The following is an 18,710-nucleotide window of genomic DNA, read 5'->3' as shown; positions in this document are numbered from 1 at the left end:
GGCTGCGCTTTTTTTTCAATAGTGTGGAGAGCTCTGGAATGGATAGAAGACTGGAATAGATCAAATACAGATTAAAAGTTAAGTAAATATAAAGGTATATATTGTACTTACTTGAGGTGATTCAAGGATTAGTATAATCACTGTCCATACAGAAGAATGATGATTCCGTTTGTTTGGTACTTTAGAATTGCTAATAAATGCACATTTGGTCTTTATTGGATTAATAAATACATTTCTACTGGCATTGATCTATTGTAGACTAACTCTTTATTTTCAGCAACTCCTCGGTACCATACAAGATTATCATTCTTCCATATGATGAACAGTGATTATACTAAGCCTTGAGTCACTTCAAGAGAGCAAGTGTAAACTTCATTTTTAATCTGCACTTGATCTATCGGAGGCTTATCCTTATTCCAGTGCTTTCCATACTACATAAAAACTGTGACCGCACAGGTGTGTAGAGGTAGATAATGGAGACCAGATTGGTGTAGCAGCAGGATCTTGAAATATCATTGCTGAAGTTTTCTACACAAATTTTACTTGAACTTTATTCTCCATTGCGCTAATTGGGTAGAGCTTCTTATCTCCTTTGAGGAAACCTTTATATAGTGGCTGCGCTCCGCCAGACAGGAGAACTCTCCAGTCTCTGCTCCACTACTTGACCGAGCAGGGACTTTAATAGTGATGGGAGGAGAAAAGCAGTGAAGGGTGATCCCACTGTCTGGTACTGGGCACAGGCTGGTGTAAGGTGCTGGGGAGACAAATGGGTGTAATATGATGGGTAGAAGATTACATTATATGATGGTGAACACTGAATATTGTAATGTGATGGGGCACAGGATGGTATAACAGTTTTTATATATACTTGTATAAATGTGGTGTTCATTAGATGGTGTCATGTGATGAATTAAAACTTGTATAATGTATTAGGCCCTGTCCAATTTAATGTGATAGTCACCAACTGGTATAATGTATGGTGTGGGTAAACATTAGGGGTTATGAAAGTACAGTGCAAAGACAACTTTAAAGCGCCCGGCGCCAGACCAAATCAAAAAGTTTGACAGAACAAATCAACAGAAAAACATGCACTAACAATTAAGCCCATGTACATTCGCTATATGTCGAAATTCATGTGTTATAATTTAGTGATCCGCCTTGATCAATGATCACCCAATATGCCCACAAAGAGATCAATAGAACATAGATGTGATTCAGTATCAAAAGGCGCAAATTATGAAAGTACAGAGATGACAAGGGGCAGTGAGCAAAAACGCCTTGGTGACACATAGGGGGGAATTACTGTAATTTTAACTCGAATTTCTGCTCGCGGTTCACAGAACTGTGAGGAAAAATCAGCATTGAGATTACCGTAGTAATAGTAACAGTAATAATGTGCACTATTACCATAGTAACAGTAATAGTGCGCGGCCCGCATTGTTCTTTAGAACATTGTGGGGTGTGCGAGCAGAAATCAGTGTTAAAATTACCGTACTGTAATGATGAGCACCCCGCATTGTTCTAAAGAACAACGAATTGAATCTCCCCTATAGAAGGGAATACATGACGTGGGTTGTTTCTGGATATGCTAGATGAACTCGCCCTGCTCTACCATTCCCTCCTTCTTCAGGGCAAGAAATTCCTGTGTGTTTCCTCACACAGTAGCTGTATAGGGAGTGTACTGGCGACTGGGGGTAGAAAATGTAGAGGAGATAGTGGCTAGTGTTTTCTCTATCTATGCCACTGGCATGGTTTGTGCCACCCATGGGGTGCGCCACCCTCTCTAGTGAAGAAAGCTTCACAATACAACCAGAGGAGTGCCCTGTGCTCATCACCACCAGGGATCGGGCAGGTATTGTATCCTGCAATCCTTATTAAATATTTGTTTACTACAATTTTGCTCCAGGAGTAGTAGGGCAGTACATGATTGTTAACTAGTAAGAGTGCAGGTTGCTAGCATCTGCTTTTGCATTCACAGTACACGGCTCAATCCCTGATAGTCATACGTGGCAGCACCATGGATTGGTTTAACTTTGCTCCTGGGGCCGTGTAATATGCAGGACAATTAGGGGGTGTACTATATGCTTAACATTTGAGGCTGTATTTTGATAATTGAGGAGTTATATTATTATGTAGAACATTTGGGCTGTAAAATATTCTGGACTATTGTGGGCTGTATAATGAGAGAAATAGTTGAGGATTTTATATTTTATTATATACTGACTATTATTTTAAATGTGACACTGGCCCAGAGGAGCATGGAGACCATATTAGCTGTTCACAGAGCAGTTTTGAGCTATCACTGACTACGTTGTTACTGTTTGCATAGCCACAGCCACTACTTTTTATTGGTCTGACACTGTTTAAAACATTTTCAGACTTTGCCCCAAGGATCAAGTTTGTCAAGAAACCTCCCTGCCTTAAAACTTCATTCCACCTAAACTTTTTTAAAAACCTTAACTTTTTTTTTTGAGGTGGAGTAAGATGACCTAAAATACCTACTCTTACTTCATTCCTGTTCTGGCACAAGTCAAGAGCATATTGGAGCTTACCTTAGTTATACTGAAAACAATATATCTAGTTGTTGGAATTCGCTTTTAAGATTTGATATGATAATGTTAAATCTTGGAACTTATGACCAGAAAAATAAAATAAGCTAAAACTAGCAAGAACTACCTTATTATTGCATTTGTTAATGGTTTTGTTTGCCACTGGTCGGTATCCTTGATTTTTTTTTTTTTTTTCTTTTGATATTGTTTTTTTTCACCAACTTCACAGTACCACAGCTTTTGTGTTATTTGCAAGATGCTTTTCTGTATATGTGAATAACTGCACAGTACTACTACTTTCTTATGTATGGTAGATGCTATATTCAGGGGTAGATTTACTAAAAATCGTGTTTGGTGGCGGTTTGAAACATGTCGCCGACGGGCTTCATACTCAAAACTGCCGCTTTTACTATAGAGCGAATGGGGCTGGGATGTTAAATGGCTGGTGATGTGTGGCAGATTGAAAACAGCTAAAACCGCCAGAAAAAAAGACATGTTCTTTAATACCTGCTTTTGATTGGCTAGATAGCTCAAACATGATTTTGTTTTGTTGGAAATTTTTCCGATGGTATATCAAACCACAGCTCAGTAAATCTCGCTGTTTGTAATTTGATCATGTTAAATATTAGGATGGCGTACTGTTGCTTTCAGCCATTTTACTGGCAGTTTGGCCTTTTGTAAATGTGGCTGTTTTGAAATCACCTTAAAAACTGAAAGAACGGAGAAAAAAAAAGTCTGTTTAAGCAAACTGCCCTTTAGTAAATCCACATAGTATATATTTATTCTGTTAGCATAGACAAATGTGCAGTGCCAGTTTTTTGGTCTGTGTGGAATTCTCAGTGTTTTTGCTTATTTATATACAATTGCATATTGCTTCTATTGTTCTGTATTATATATGCATGTCTTAGTATCGTTCCAAGTTCTTTATATGCAGACAATCGCACAGTACCACTTCCCTTGTTTGGTTGAGTATTTCTTCTTACTGTGTATGACTTAATGTCTTAACATTCCTTAAAGAGAAGAATACAGAATACAATTAAGCTGTGCTATGATCATGTATTGTATTGGCTCTAATGCTCTATATCTGCTTGAAGTGTACAGATTATGTGTATACTGTGGCCATATATGTGTTATGTATGTAGATTCCAGGGTGTAACTATCACCATTGGAGATCATGCAATTGCTATGGGACCCTGAGTAAGCTTTGTGGGATATCGTGAAGAATTATTTTAGGGGCTGGAGTAGCTGGTGGACCTTTTACAATTTTGTTCTGGGGCCCAATAATTTCTACTTCTCTAGTTGGCTCTCTTTGTACTATGCACTGACCCTCTCTTCCTTCCCTCCCCCACCAAACAGTAAAAACCTTAATAGCGTGTTCTAGGTATTATGAGGATTATCCACTGACCATCTGCCCCAGAGCGGAGACAGAAAACCTCAAACACTGTCAGAACCTGTCAGGAAGAAAAAGAGATTTAGCCTGATGACGAGACTGTCGGCCATGAGTCATAGAGTGACAGCGAGTCGAAAATATGTCTAAAGAATGAGAGAGCACAAAGTTATAAATAGATTGCTAATGAACAGAAGAAACTGCAGAGGTTGACACAACAGGTGACATAAGCAGGAAGGTAGCAGTGTAAATATTTATGTAGTGTATCAGGAATCACACTCTGTACCCCTGCAGTGTAGATTTAAATACTGTCTCCTATCATGTTTATAATGTCATGCTTGTATTTTTTTTGTAACAAGGAAAATATCTATGGCAGGATATAGAGGGCGTTTGCTCTGGATGTCAAAATCTAGAGCATTTTTCTGGTTATTGTATAAGTTCCATATTGTAATAACCAAATTATCATAAACTATGGTTCCTTTTTTTTTTTAATGGAAGGAATTTATTTTAACTGATGTCTTTATCAACCTGAATGCTGGCAAGTTCAACACTGTCCTGGGTCCCATTACTTTTTGACCCTTGCCCTTATTATTGAATGTAATATATGGAAATGTAGCTTGTGGCTCATATTTGTATTGCGCTCTGCACCTTAATGTGTGCCACACAGTGTAGTTTACCATGTATGTCTAGCTAGTGGTGTTTGTTACAGTGCAGTTTTCTTGTGCCCTAGACCCAAGACACCGATGACACAGATGAGGTTGATATCTCCATCGATAATGCTGCCTTTATGGATGACTTCTTTACTCAGGTGAGAGATGATAGAATTCTAAAAATATATCTAAAAACTAAACCGTGTAATAGAATGCCTGCATAGCAACAAGATAAAAGACTCAATGAAACAATTTTTATTCTCATTACATTGATGTTACAATGTGTCATTTTCTCTTTTATTTAATTAACAAATAGATTTACAAATTTAAGATTTTCACATAAATTGCTTTTTACCACACATTTACCCTTACCCTCAGATATTATTATAGATTACTTACAAATTGCTAATTTAGTGCAAACAAACAAACAAACAAAAACTCATTTTGTATTTTGTGTTCTCATTTAAACAAAAAGTATTAAAAATATATCATGATATTTGCAAATTTCTCAGTCATAAATGTAAACCTTTAGAAATGTCAAAATTCATGGTTGAGCATTTTACCAATAATATGGTTCTGTTTAATATACATTTGAATGCCAGGGGCGTCAAATTGCTTTTTACCTGGAGCTCAGACATTTCTGATTTTGGAGCTTCATTGTTACAATAATTTAGGTAAGATTTTTAAGCACATTTTTTCAGGATGAAAACAAAAACTTATCGTCTGTCTGCATTTCTATTATGAAACTTCACTCACCTCCTCTTTTACAGTAACAACAGATTCTGGTGAGATGAGACACCATAGTAAACTTGTGTAAAGTTTTATGCTGTGTAAATCAGAACTATGGGGTAGATTTACTAAACTGTGGTTTGGTTTTTCTTGCACTTTAAAGTACAGTTTGTAAACTGTGCGATTTGCTAAAGGCCAAACCGCTGCTTATAACTAAAATAATAAGGTTTTGGTTGATGGGCGTGAAGGATAAACTACATGCTGTTTGAGTTATCTTGCCTGTCAAAATGGAACAAATAAAGTAAAAAAATAAATCCTTCATTTCAGTCTGTAAGAGCATAGCCCACTCAGCATCGAGTCCAGTGCTCTAGGGGTGGACCATAAAAATATTATTGGCCCCACACCTAGAGAGTACCGGCCCAATGACTAGCACTTGGCCCCTCTTGGTACCTCTGGATGTCATGGTAGCACATTTAAAATATAGTGCAATGCACTGACAGCCCATGAATGCTGGCTCTTGTAGCACTACAAGCACTGACATGCACATGGGTGCCAGTGTATACTATCACTTGTAGTGCTACAAGTGTGCAATCTGTTTTTTTGGCCCAATGCTGAGTAGGCTGGTCTGTTAGAGAATGTAATGGGCGAGTTTTACTATACGGTTTGGCCTAAACCACATGGAGTTTTCAAGCTGCAGCACATCAGATACAGTTTGCGTTTTCAGCCTCCAAACTACATGATAGTAAATCTTCCTATTTGGATTTTGTAAACCACAACTGATGTGTGGCTGTTTGAAAAAAATAAATAAATAAACAGTCCCTTAGTAAATCATCACCCCTTTATGTGTCCATATACAGTCCTTGTGCCTTTAGACCCTTTATGCTTTAAAATAAATCATTGCTTGATAACTTCACTGCCTTATTGTGATGATTACAGCATGTTAGACAAAATGGGTGACATTTTATGGAAACTGTTGTACAGTTAAATGTGTACAAAAGATAGTTACCCATAGCAGCCAATCAGATGTTTGTTTTCATTTTCTAAACTGTGCTAGAAAATTGGCAGATATTGATTGGTTGCTATGGGCAAACATCACATTTTCTAAACAGTTATTTATACAATAGTTCCTATAATTTCCTACAATGTTTGGCTCTACCAGTTTGGCTCGACCAACCTTGTGATGCCATGATAATTTGTGTGGCCACATATAGGTGAGGAATTCATCTCATTTAATCAATTAATGTCTAGTATAAACACATTTTAACTGTGTTATTATCTCTGTGTGTTTTTCTCTAGATTGAGGAAATTCGGCAAAACATTGAAAAGATCTCAGAGAGTGTCAGTGAGACGAAGAAACTGCACAGCGTGATCCTATCGGCGCCACTCCCTGAACAAAGTATGTAAATGTCATTCTGTGCAGTACAGTCATCACATTAGGTGACCGTTGCCCATTACATCACATTAGTGCCAGATCAAGGGGTGCATACCTGTGTGATGGTTATTTTATCTATCTATCTATCTTTTAATTAGGACACAATGGTGAAAAACTATTGTCAAAGTGCTAAAATAGATTGTGTAAAGTTAGTCATATAATTGCAATTTAATTAATTAGTAAAGTAAATGCTTATTTTCTGCAATATTTTCTGCAATGTTTTTAATGTTTTGAATGGTCTGTATTTTCGATAACTTGCAGGTCCTAGACCCAGTATATTCATTATGTCAATGAAAAGGTTTAGCCAGAAACTATATGCTCTCCACAGATAATAATCTATGTATAATAACAAGCTTACTATAGGAGGAGGAGCTCCAGAACAAATCACTAAATGTATACAGAAAAAAAATCTACTTTTTTTAGTTAAATAAATTGTATTGTTCAGTAATATGTATTATACGTAGTTGCCTACTCTCCTGTAATGTCCGGGAGACTCCCGAATTTCTGTGAATCCTCCCGGACTCCCGGGAGAGCAGAGCAACCTTAGTGAAGCAATTCACACGTCATCTCGGCCCTGCCCGCTGCTGGTATAGGGCAAAATGGCAATGCCTGCTTGGGGGGGGGGGGCTTAGTGACGCGATTTTCCGAGCCCCGCCCCCACACCTCCCGGTATGGTATTATATTCAACAAAGGACACTGGTGTACGTGTGACCAGACTTTCTCCCAGCCTTTAAATACTCTCTGAAAACCCATCTCTTTATTAAAGCCTCCTCTACTCTCACTTATACTACTCACGTTGGTACACCATCACAACTGTCCCAGTCTCCATTTTCAGCCAAACTCTATATATATATATATATATATATATATAAATTTATTTATTTTATGTGTAAGGCCGGGCAAAATAGATTCACTGGCTGTGTATTATCACACTAATATGCAGTTTCCCATTCACCTTCACAGTATTCCACATTTTAATCACTTGCGGAGAAGTCCTTGCTCTTTGTATACTTAGTTTCCTTTCCAGAATTCACCTATCCTGCCAGGTAACGGACTTGGCGTTCTGATGACCGCTGTTTCCACACCTATGCACTAATATAATGTACTGCTACACTTCACACCTCGTCGTGCTACGTTTCACTTTAATATTCTATTGAATATAGCCCAGAGGAGGGTGGGAAGTGATTATCACAAGCAACCCCATTTAATGTCAGATTATTATTTATAGAGGATGACTGGGCTTGTTAAATAGCTGTGTTGTGTATAAATATGCTCTAATTCTTGACAACCATTCTTATTTAGTCATCTTATTATGACTTTTTTTTTTTAAAACACTTAAAAAAATGATTAGTTACTATGGGTTACAGCACATTGCTCCAAGTTGTTAAATAATCCCTAATGTGTTTAGCCATAGCTCCTGTGAAATATCATATGTTCTAACTATCACAAAAACTTTTAAATTCCTTTTCAGAAACAAAAGACGAATTAGAAAACTTGACCCTAGAGATCAAGAAAGCAGCAAATAACGTCAGGTCACGTTTAAAGGGTGAGTGTTGTGTGTATGGGGCTGTAGTCCATTTGGTGTTTCTGCCCTACAGGGGTTTCTATACATATAATCTCCTCAATTGGCTACCTATTGGTTACTGACAGATTGAAGTACTTGGTGAATAGACGTTATGGTATATTTATGACTATTATAATCATATATGAAGTCATAGCAACCAATCAGACACTTGTTATCATTGTCAAACTTGCACAAGATAAGAACCTATTTGCTGACTGGTTGTTGTAATTTATTGAAACTGTTCTACAGGTAACTGTTTGCGCTGCCCATAGCAACCGATCATATGCTGTAATATTTCCAGTACAGTTTACAAAATTAATTTTCTGATTGGTTGCTATGGACAAAAATACCTTTTCTACAACAGTACTACCTGTAGAACAGTTTTCATAAAAGTTCACCAATGTACTAAAAGAGTCATGTTACTTTCTTCAGCCAAGCTTTAAGTTATATGGCGATTTCACTTCTCTTTTGATGGAAATTTTCCTATGGCCCAGACTATCCAGCATAATAATGTGTAAGGGACCCTAAGTTAGGTAATATAGCTGGAGAATACTTAGATGTTTGTTGCTTTGGACTTTGTGGCGTTGCTTGATGCCCTGGAGATGGATGTCTGGGGTGGTGCTCCGCAGTCTTGTTGTCAATTATGAGGAGTAGATTCGTGGATGTGAGTTGTGCGGGCTGGTTGGCGGTACCAGAATTGTAGAAGTTTGTAGTGAAGTTATACCAAACGCGTTTCGCCCATGGTATGTGGCTTCCTTTTCAAGAAGTGTTGGTTGATGGGCCAGGTAATGTAATTTGCATATAATGTATTTAGACTGCAGAGATAACTAATATGAAAACTCACAGTTTAAAGTTCATGCAGCAGGTTAGAAGTATACATTTTTTGTTGATTGAAATCTGTGCTTTTTGTCTTTTCTTTTAAAGCAATGGAACAGTCTATAGAGCAGGATGACATGCAATCGTCTGCAGACCTTCGAATACGGAAATCTCAGGTGAGTGTGGCCATAGCACTAATGATAGACAGTGTGTGACACAGTACAATTTAATACTATGAAATATTTATAGCATAATGTTCTCTAACTTTTCAGTTGGGTATACGGTGCTTTAACTTACGGCAGAAAATTAGTTATATTGAAAAACCCTAAAATGAGGTGTTAGGAAATGCAATATATAAATAATTTTATCATTCTTTTGCTGTCATTTAGAGGAGGAGATTCCCCTGCACATATACACTTCTCTGCACCATAACACAAGTCCGTTTCTTTGAAACGGGCAGTGAGACGAACTACGGAGCCCTCAGGACTCTGGTGAATGATGCCCTGGACAGGATGAATTTCTTTTGCTTTGGTCAACATCCTCTTGCAGTACTTGGGATGGTTTTGGTGTCCTAAAATGCGTGTTAGAGGTTACAGATTTGATCACACCAGTGTATCTGCAATCTTAAACATACCCAGTTATCCTTATTTAAAATATAAATAAATAGATGCATGTCCTGCACGCCTTCTTTGCAATGTCCATTAATCCCTGTTCCATGGTTTTCATTGCTTAAACATCAGTTAATACAGCCATTTCACAAAACACAGGAAAGGAGTGCACTGTGCGTCGGTGTGGCATTGCAGCAACTGGGAATTTCCAGTTATGTGCATCTTTGAGGCTTATGCCTCATTTGGAATACAAGTTACATACAAACCTGAGTGCTTGAAGTAATTGTTTCCCAACAAGATCAATTTATCATCAGGGAAGCATAGGAAACGGGAACGCATACCTGTGTAACTTGCAGCAAACAAAGTGTAATGAACATTCCCTGCTACAAAGTCGAGTCACCCCATACTTGCTGCTACCCCCAATAGCTTCCCAGCTTTTGTCCATCATTTATCAGCCCTGGGGCTGCCAAGATTTTTTGGCAGAAAGTAAGGACACCTTGCTTCCTGTTTTGTAATAAATGCAGTATAACTATACATCCTATTCACATGAGTTATCCTGATCTACAAACATGAGCCTCAACTCTAGGAAAAATAGTCAGTCAACAATACAATCCAAGCATTCCAAAAACATACCCCTAACAGTGGCCTGTCTACAGCCTAACATAGGCTATGGCCTAATGATTTGGGGATCTTGCTGTATGTCCTGATTTTTAAAAAGGTGATTTTGGAATGTATGTAAAATGGCCACCCGTCCTCAACAAGTATGGAAAGAGAGCCAATTTGCAATCCTTGAACAGTCTGTAGAAAGGCCTATAGTGAATAGTAAATTTTTTTCATTAATAAAACCCACCAAAGGTTTGACAGCATGAACACCAGCATTGGGTTTTAGAGCTGCAGTTTTTGCTGAGAGACCTGTGGAAATTGTGTATGTTGTTTGAAAGAGTGTACAAGTTTACAGAGTAGTCCCTATACGGCTTTTCTCCTCTTTACCATCTGTACTTGCTGAGAAATATGCAATTCTTGGAATGGTTGTGGTGCTTTCTATGTCTACAGCAGCATATAAAACAACAAAAGCTCAGGTTATACATTTATGAACAGTATTTGTTCTAGGAGAGCAGTTCTAACAAGCACAAGTGCAGATGTTATTTACACAGGAACTTCTCCCAGAGATCTTCATACAAAATACTCAGATACTAAAATAGGCACAAAAGCCTGAATATATGCTTGCATGATGATTGTTAGGACACTGTATAGACTTTAATTGGTGTTTTTTTCCACAGCACTCTGTCCTCTCTCGGAAGTTTGTGGATGTTATGACCAAATACAACGAGGCTCAGGTGGATTTTAGAGAGCGAAGCAAAGGACGAATCCAGAGACAGTTGGAGATCAGTGAGTCACTTACACCTGTTCTGTTTTTTGGTTTTCACTTTACACAATCTGTATTGAGGAGGCTTTCTATGGAAATTCTATGGAAATTGGGTGCAGGGATCAGAAAAGTTCAGTTTACTACATACAATAGAAACAAGGTGTGTTATAAATATCAGTTTGTCCTGTCGCAGCAAAATAAACTACCCAAAATGGCCCAAAAAGTATTTTTTTATTGAAATGAACTAAAAGTAAATGTTTGGGGTTTTTTTCCCCCCCAAAGAAATACTTTGTGATTCTTGCTTTGGCACCAATTCACTTTTCCAAAACTGCAAAAAGCAAGAGTCTAAACATAGTTTTTCATAATAAAATATGCACTTGAAAATGATGATGCTTTTTTATTCTATTTTGCCTCAAATGAAATGCATATAACAAGCAAGCCGTACAATTAAAAAGAAACCAAAAAAACAAAGTACTACAACAATTGAGGTTACCTCTGTGTTTATTGAAGCCAGGATGGTCGTGATCTGGGCATAATAACCCCCCCCCCCCCTTTTTCTCTGAACTTCTTGACACTTTCTGAAATGTAGACTATTATTGTCTGGTGATTACCAGACAATAACTACTAAGGGGATACATCAATTGAAAGAGGAGACTATCCTATTTCAAACAAGGGAGTCCATGAGTCTCTAGGTGCCAGGATGGGCAGAGATCTGTGCATTACAACACCTCTCCCATCCTGGGCTCCTTAATATATTCAGTACTGTAGGGCAGGGTTTCCCAAATCCAGTCCTCAAGAAGCCCTAACAGTGCAGGTTTTTCAGGTCACAAGTGAAATATTTAGCACCACCTGTTAAAGTGTATCAGACTTTAATTATGTGCTCCACCAAGATATGGAAAACATGCACTGTTAAGGCATGAGGACTGGATTCGGGAAACCCTGCTGTAGAGTATTATTGTTTGATGGTCATGTGTGCTCAACAAACAATAACAACTAAAGGTACACTTTTTCAAAAGAGGGTACACCTGATTTGTTCAAAGTCAAGATGGATTAAATCTGTGCATTCTTACCCATCCCTGAACTTACTCATTATTTCTGTTGTGTAAGGGGATATTGCCAGGTGATCAAACATGATCAACAGACAATAACTATTAAGGGGCAACTCATTCTGATTTCAAAAGAGGGTGCCCAATAGTTTCTAGGTGCCAGGATGGGCGAGATATGGCACTTTTATTGCCTTGCTTTTGAGCCCTCATTAATTTCAATTGAACTCAGTGCTTCAAGCCACACTTCAATAAACTGGGACAGATCAAAATTATGAACATTACTGAGATGGAAACTAAAGAAGTACTGAAATACTCTTGTCTAAGGCTTTTGCGGACAGTCATGGTTATCATAGGAAAGACTTGTTGAGAACTGTTCTAGAGCTTTGTTAGTCATCTCCATAAGACCATTGGTCTATGGATGGTAAAATGATGATAACCAGGGAGATGCCTTATACAAAATTCCTTCCAGATATTAGAGAGCAGTTAGAAGTCTCTGTCCGATACAATAATGGAATGCAGTCTATGGAGGTGAAAAATATATTTTTAATAAAAATTTTAGCTAGTTTTGTATGGAAATGTTTTAAGGGGACTCGGATGAGATTGCTTGGAGAAACAATCCACTACAACTAGAATGGTAGTCGTGCATTTTGTGGGAGGGAAAATGAACTCGATTGCAGTGTTAGATCAATCGCACTGTGCAACCAGGATGGGTGAGTAAGGTATGTTAAAGACCACAGGGTGCTTTGCTCCTAGTAAAAATGTTGTACATAGCTATAGGATCACCAGAAAGTTCTCAGAAAGAAGTCTATTGTATTCTTAGACTCTGGATGGCCTCCCAGTTTTGAGCCCACTGGAGGATTTTAGCGTGAAGCTCTGGTATAACAAATATTTTCCCGTCAGGTGCTTATGATGCTCCAGTGAGTTTGAGCTTCAGAAATTTGGGTCCATAAGTCGGGATGAATTAAATCCACAAAGGAGTTTGAGAGAATAATGGGTCCTTTGTCTATAAAAGTCTGGGGTTAATTGTCTTGGCTTTCTCGATTTATATTTTACATTTTTGTGATCTGTCAGGATTGTTATCCAGTAAAGTCTCCACTTCTCCAGGGCCATATTAATAGCCAGGAGTTTTTGCTTGCCCACAGCTTTATTTTATTTTTTATAATTTTTTATTTTCAGTGGTCAATCAAGAAAATACAGATAGCAAAACGATAACACTGTGTAGCATACACAGTAAAATCACAACAGTTATTGTGGAGTATCGCATATTAGGAAACCTTTTGACAAAAATGACCGGCTTTTACATTTTTAAAGAGTAATATAAAATAGGTGTAGGAACAAAAGGGATTGTGGGGGAGGGGTGAGGGGGGTAGGACTACAAAGATAAGCACTGTAAGTATTTAGAGGATAACTAGGGTGTGTTGAGCCTGTAGCAGAGGGGGAGATATGTGTCAGGAAGAGTTAGGGTCATCGCACATGGGTCAGGTCGGAGGACGCGGAGCGTTGAGGGGGGAAGGTGAGTTCCACGGCTAGCCATGGAGCCCAGACTTGACTGAAGATGTGGCCTCTATCGTGGAGGTAGTACGTAATCTCCTCCATAGCGGCCACGTGCCAAATCTGCTTCTTGAGAGCCAAAGGGATGGAGGTGAGGTCTTTTTCCAATTAAGGGCTATGAGATTTGGCTGCTGTCAGGATGTGGGCAGTTAATTTCTTGGAGAATTTGTCCAGGTCTTGGGGAGGGTAACATAAAAGAAATATCCAGGGATCTTTCGGGATGGGGGCTTCAAAAAGGGTATTTAGGAAACTATGGACTGAATCCCAGAAGGTGGTGATAATCGGGCAAGACCACCAAATATGAAACATCGTACCCCTTTGGCCACAGTCCCGCCAACAGCAGGGCGAGGAAGAGGGAAACATTCTATGGAATCTTGTGGGAGTGTAATACCAACGGTAATAAATTTTGTAAGAGGTTTCCTTGAGTTTAGTTGATATAGAGTATTTAGCTATCCCCAGTCTCATGTCCTCCCAAGCCTCTTCATCCAGGGGAGGACCAAGGTCCTTTTCCCACTCTTCTTCATAAGGGTTTGGAGAGGGAAGGGCAGAAGTGAGACGAATGCTATATATTTGAGAAATCATGCCCTTGTCCAAGGGATGTTTTCTACAAAGAGATTCAAATGGAGTAAGGTCCCTAAGAACATAGGTTGGTGGCAGGGATCGCAAGAAATGATTAATTTGGAAGAATTCAAAGGGGCTGAGGATTTGGGACGGGGATTGGGGTTGGAGATCCGCTAGCGAAAGCCGCCCCCAGCTTTATTTTGTTCAGCATAGGAACACTTCCTGAAAAAGTAGGAAAGGGGTTGCCGTTTTCCTTGAGGCTGTGGTCTTGTGGCTGTGAAAGGACAGCTCCAGCAGTAGCTTCTGAGTCCTCACATGCCAGTAAAAATATAGATTAGGATCTGTGTGAATCAGGATGGGAGTGGATGCTTTTGGTAGAGGGGCTGTTGTTGGGGTAACAAGAACATATGGGAATACTATATCCAGATGACAATTAATCTCTTGCAGGGCTCTGACAATCTGTTCCAACTTTAGGCTATGCTCTGAGAGACGTCACTCATAGAGATCTAGGAATTGTCCTTGCGCAATATTCATGTCTGGCCTGAGCAGTTATAATGCTACTCATACCAGAGAGAAGTGTGACCCACCAAGCACAGGAAGGGACTAAAATGACAGATATGTATTACGTCCTGTCCAAAGATCGGTTCATTTATCCATACAGCAGAATAGCTGACCACACTAGCCGAGATCAGGAACTGCAGAAGGTAGCTAGGATAATCAAGGTCACAAGCCAAGGTCAGGATTGGAGAGTGTAGAATGGTTGAGGTCAGTAGATGAGATCGATGCTTGGAAAAAAAACAAATGGTCAGGCACAGCAAAAGTTCAGTAATAGAGTAACAACAGGCAATGGAGTTATTACTGCAAATGCCTTGAACTAGTACCTTTCTCAGACAAGGAGTTCTGAGAACAGGTGGCTTAAATAAAATGAATACAAGTGCAAGTTTTAATAAGAATTGATTTCATAATCCTGTGCCAAATACAAATGATTGTATTGCAACAGTTGCAGCAAATGCCTGATATCATTGCATACCCAAAACAAGACGCTAGTAGTCAACGATGACGTTCCTTGACATCTTCCTTGATAGGAGAGTGTAATTCTTTATACGTTATGTGCTGTTGTTATCTATTGTGGTGTGTGATTCATCATCATCATTTATCTGTAAGGCACCACAAAACACTGCAGCGCCGGAGAGCAAGAGTACAAATCATACAAAATACAATTGCATATAAAAGAGATCAAGTACAGAAGAGATTGACAAAGGGGATGCAGACATTATGAGAAGAATATAGTGAATGTTACTATGGCTTTAATGTCTCGCCTTCATTATTTGTTTTGTCTTTACAGCTGGCAAAAGTACGACTGATGCTGAATTGGAAGAAATGCTCGAGAGTGGAAATCCTAATATTTTTACATCTGGGGTGAGAAGTTGTTCTTATAGTTGGAGTAGTTGGGTGGTGGGACACATGCCAAGTTGAAGGGGAAGGGAGTTGGTAAAAAAATAAGAAAACTGCATCAAATTTCAGCAAGGCAGGTGGTAATCACAAGAGAATGAAATGTAACTCATAATAGTATTCTATTCACAAACCATGGTTCTCGGATCAGAAGTACCATCGAAAGAAGAATAACACCTGTAATATGCACACTCCTAATCAATACTGTAATATATTTTATGTGTCAAAATGTCAAGATAATATACAATAAAAATGTATAGAGTTTAATATTAAAGAGTCACAGTGTATTGGCCTGAAACACAATTAAAGCAATGTCATACAATATTAATAAATAGCTACCTGTGTAATAATATATAAGATTTTATTACATATGTACATCACTGCTTCCTATAAGACTTCACCGACCAGCTTTCATATGTTTTAACACGATCTGGAAACCCACCACTATGATAGAACTTACCCTATTCCTCCTATACTACTCACAATAGTACACCTGTGATACTGTAACAGACTCCAGTCTGAGCCACACTCCCCCCTCTTTTCTTAGCTCTGCCATTTAGTCACTAGATTGTAAGCTCCCTCCCTATGCTTTCATTTTACATCTGCATTTATTTTGTCTTCTGTGTATGTTCCTGTTTTATGTATGCTTGTTTCCCCCACTGTCCACCGCTGAGGAGCACTGTGGGGCCTTATAAATCAACTGCAGTACTAATAATAATGTTGGTAATTTTTAATGCACAGTTACTCATTCAACGTGGATTGGTTTTCCAAAATATCTAATATAGTATTGATCACAATAGGATACCTTAAACAATAAAAAGTGCATTATTACAGTAGCTATTAACAACTTATTAGCTCTGTTATTTCTTTAGAGTTGAACTGGTATGGCATAGACTGGACAGGACTTTGACTGAACTTCAATTATTATTTTTAATTCTTTGACATTTCTGAAATAATGTGTTTTAGTCTCAATTAATTCTGTTGCTGTAATGATTAGCTCGATATTGAACTTTTGTGATTTCAATTGTATTACAAGTCACTTTTGGTTGTTGCAGTGTATATTATTGCTATTTCTAGCTTTTCTATAGCGGTAATATATTTACACCTGGGATACTTTTTGTCAAGGGTAAGTCCTTCTGCATTATATTTACTTTGTAGCCCTGATAATCCACTTTGGTTCTGTGGAACGGGAGTACCCATAACCACACCAGCGTCCATATATGATGCTTTGGAAACTTAATTTTCTGCTCTTTCTAGATTGGTGGCTCAGGCAAGATAACTTTACATTAATCATTTATTATTGTTTATTTATATAGCTCCATCACATTGCTCAGCAATTTACAGAGAATATTTTTTAATCATTCACACCAATCCTTGCCCTATTGCAGAAGTCTGAATTCCCTCTCACACAAAACACACACCAGAGTACCCCGAGGAAATCAACGCAAACAGGTGGAGAACATACAAACTCCAAATAAATAGTGCCCTGGTCAGAATCAAACCCATGGAACTAGTGCTGTGAGGCAGTAGTGTTAACCACTGTTCCATCATACTGCCTTAAATTAAGCATGGAGTGTATAAGAGACAGGTTTTTAGGTCATGGTTCCAGCCATTAGTACACCAAGTATTGAGATAACATTTCTTGCAACCTGGGGTAACGATGGACAAAAAGACTCACGTTGTCCCTCTCTTTCTCCAGATAATTAACGACTCACAGATTTCTCGTCAGGCTCTGAGCGAGATTGAATCCAGGCATCGGGATATCGTACGACTGGAAAGCAGTCTGAAGGAGCTCCATGATATGTTTATGGACATAGCCATGTTGGTTGAGAACCAGGTAATCTTATGGGATAATGGAAATCATGAGGACAAAAAGAACAGAGGAGGAAGCAGGGGTGTGGAAAATTGGATTGAGGGGAGATATATACATTATTTTGGTCAGGAAGATATATTTTAAGTGCCCCTTTTGTGATCTATTTAAGCCATTAGATGTCTCAGTTGTGTCCTATTTTTTTTATCTTTAATGCTTTACTTGGAGATTGAGACTCTACATAGCTCAGGTAACTACACCTTATGTCACTGAGTGTTTGTGTTCAGCTAAACATGTTCCCTTATCCAGCTGTATTTATTGAACTGTTGTGTCCATTACAGGGGGAGGTGACAGATAATATAGAGATCAACGTCATGAAATCGGTGGACCATGTAGAGAAAGCTCGGGAAGAGACTACAAAAGCTGTCAAATATCAGAGCAAAGCACGAAAGGTGAGGGGAGAAGGACAAGATGAGACTGACGAAACACTGTTATAGTACAGTTGAGACATGCCAGGTTTTTGAGACTCAGTAGAGGGCCACACAGAAGACTATTCAGAGCACCTTATTATGTAATACTATAATATTTCACTGTATGTTATCTCTGCACATCCCACTCTTACTCTCTATATTTACGTCCTGTCCATCATACAATTGTGACTTGTCTTTGTTCCTTTCCTGTCATCGCCTATGTCTCCCCTTTCATTCTCTACACCTTATTCTAAACCCTCACATCCTGCATTTTCCTGTCTTTCTCTTCACCACTTTCACCCTGCTCCCTTCTGGTTCTTTCTTTCGCCATCATTTTTCTTCATGAAGGGTGCTCTTATAGACCGTATAGAAAATAACATGGATGAGTCGGTGGGCTTTGTGGAACGAGCAGTTGCAGATACAAAGAAAGCTGTAAAATACCAGAGTGAGGCCCGGAGGGTGAGAACTGCCCCAAATAACCCCATAGCAATATAAAACTTGACAACCTTAAGTACATCCTTATTAGTCTTTAGTATCCTGCTTTTGTTTTCTTTAATTTGCTTTTCTAGTAGTACACAAGTGTTTTTATGTTGGCAGACATCCTAGCTATGTCCCATAGATGCTAACTAGTGTTGTATTGTGTTGCTTTTAGCTCTCTTTACCCTCCATCTGTCTGTTATATTACCTTACATTACATCAGGCATGCTGGAATTAAGACT

The 18,710-nt window shown here is 38.6% G+C and overlaps 1 protein-coding gene across 7 annotated transcripts in view; it reads left to right on the top strand.

Moving 5' to 3' along the window:
• STX3 (syntaxin 3) overlaps nt 1-18,710 on the top strand; it is a 38,583-nt gene that overhangs the window by 13,769 nt on the left and 6,104 nt on the right. For 4 of the 7 annotated variants that reach the window (XR_012693392.1, XM_075216975.1, XM_075216979.1 and 1 more), the window contains exons 2-9: nt 4,667-4,744; nt 6,612-6,711; nt 8,219-8,293; nt 9,236-9,303; nt 11,016-11,124; nt 15,605-15,678; nt 17,411-17,548; nt 17,863-17,973. Coding sequence is in view for 6 of the 7 variants with exons in the window: in XM_075216975.1 (XP_075073076.1) it covers nt 4,667-4,744; nt 6,612-6,711; nt 8,219-8,293; nt 9,236-9,303; nt 11,016-11,124; nt 15,605-15,678; nt 17,411-17,548; nt 17,863-17,973 (753 nt within the window). In the remaining variant the exon portion in view is untranslated. Of the gene's footprint in view, nt 1-4,666; nt 4,745-6,611; nt 6,712-8,218; nt 8,294-9,235; nt 9,304-11,015; nt 11,125-15,604; nt 15,679-17,410; nt 17,549-17,862; nt 17,974-18,339; nt 18,451-18,710 lie in introns of all 7 variants that reach the window. The other 3 variants (XM_075216976.1, XM_075216980.1, XM_075216978.1) reach the window with 2 other exon arrangements.

The sequence above is a fragment of the Mixophyes fleayi genome, chromosome 6 (genome assembly GCF_038048845.1).
Source record: "Mixophyes fleayi isolate aMixFle1 chromosome 6, aMixFle1.hap1, whole genome shotgun sequence".
NCBI classification, from domain to species: domain Eukaryota; kingdom Metazoa; phylum Chordata; class Amphibia; order Anura; family Limnodynastidae; genus Mixophyes; species Mixophyes fleayi.
The sequence above is the reverse complement of the archived record's forward strand: the minus strand, read 5'-3'. Positions and strand labels throughout refer to the sequence as shown.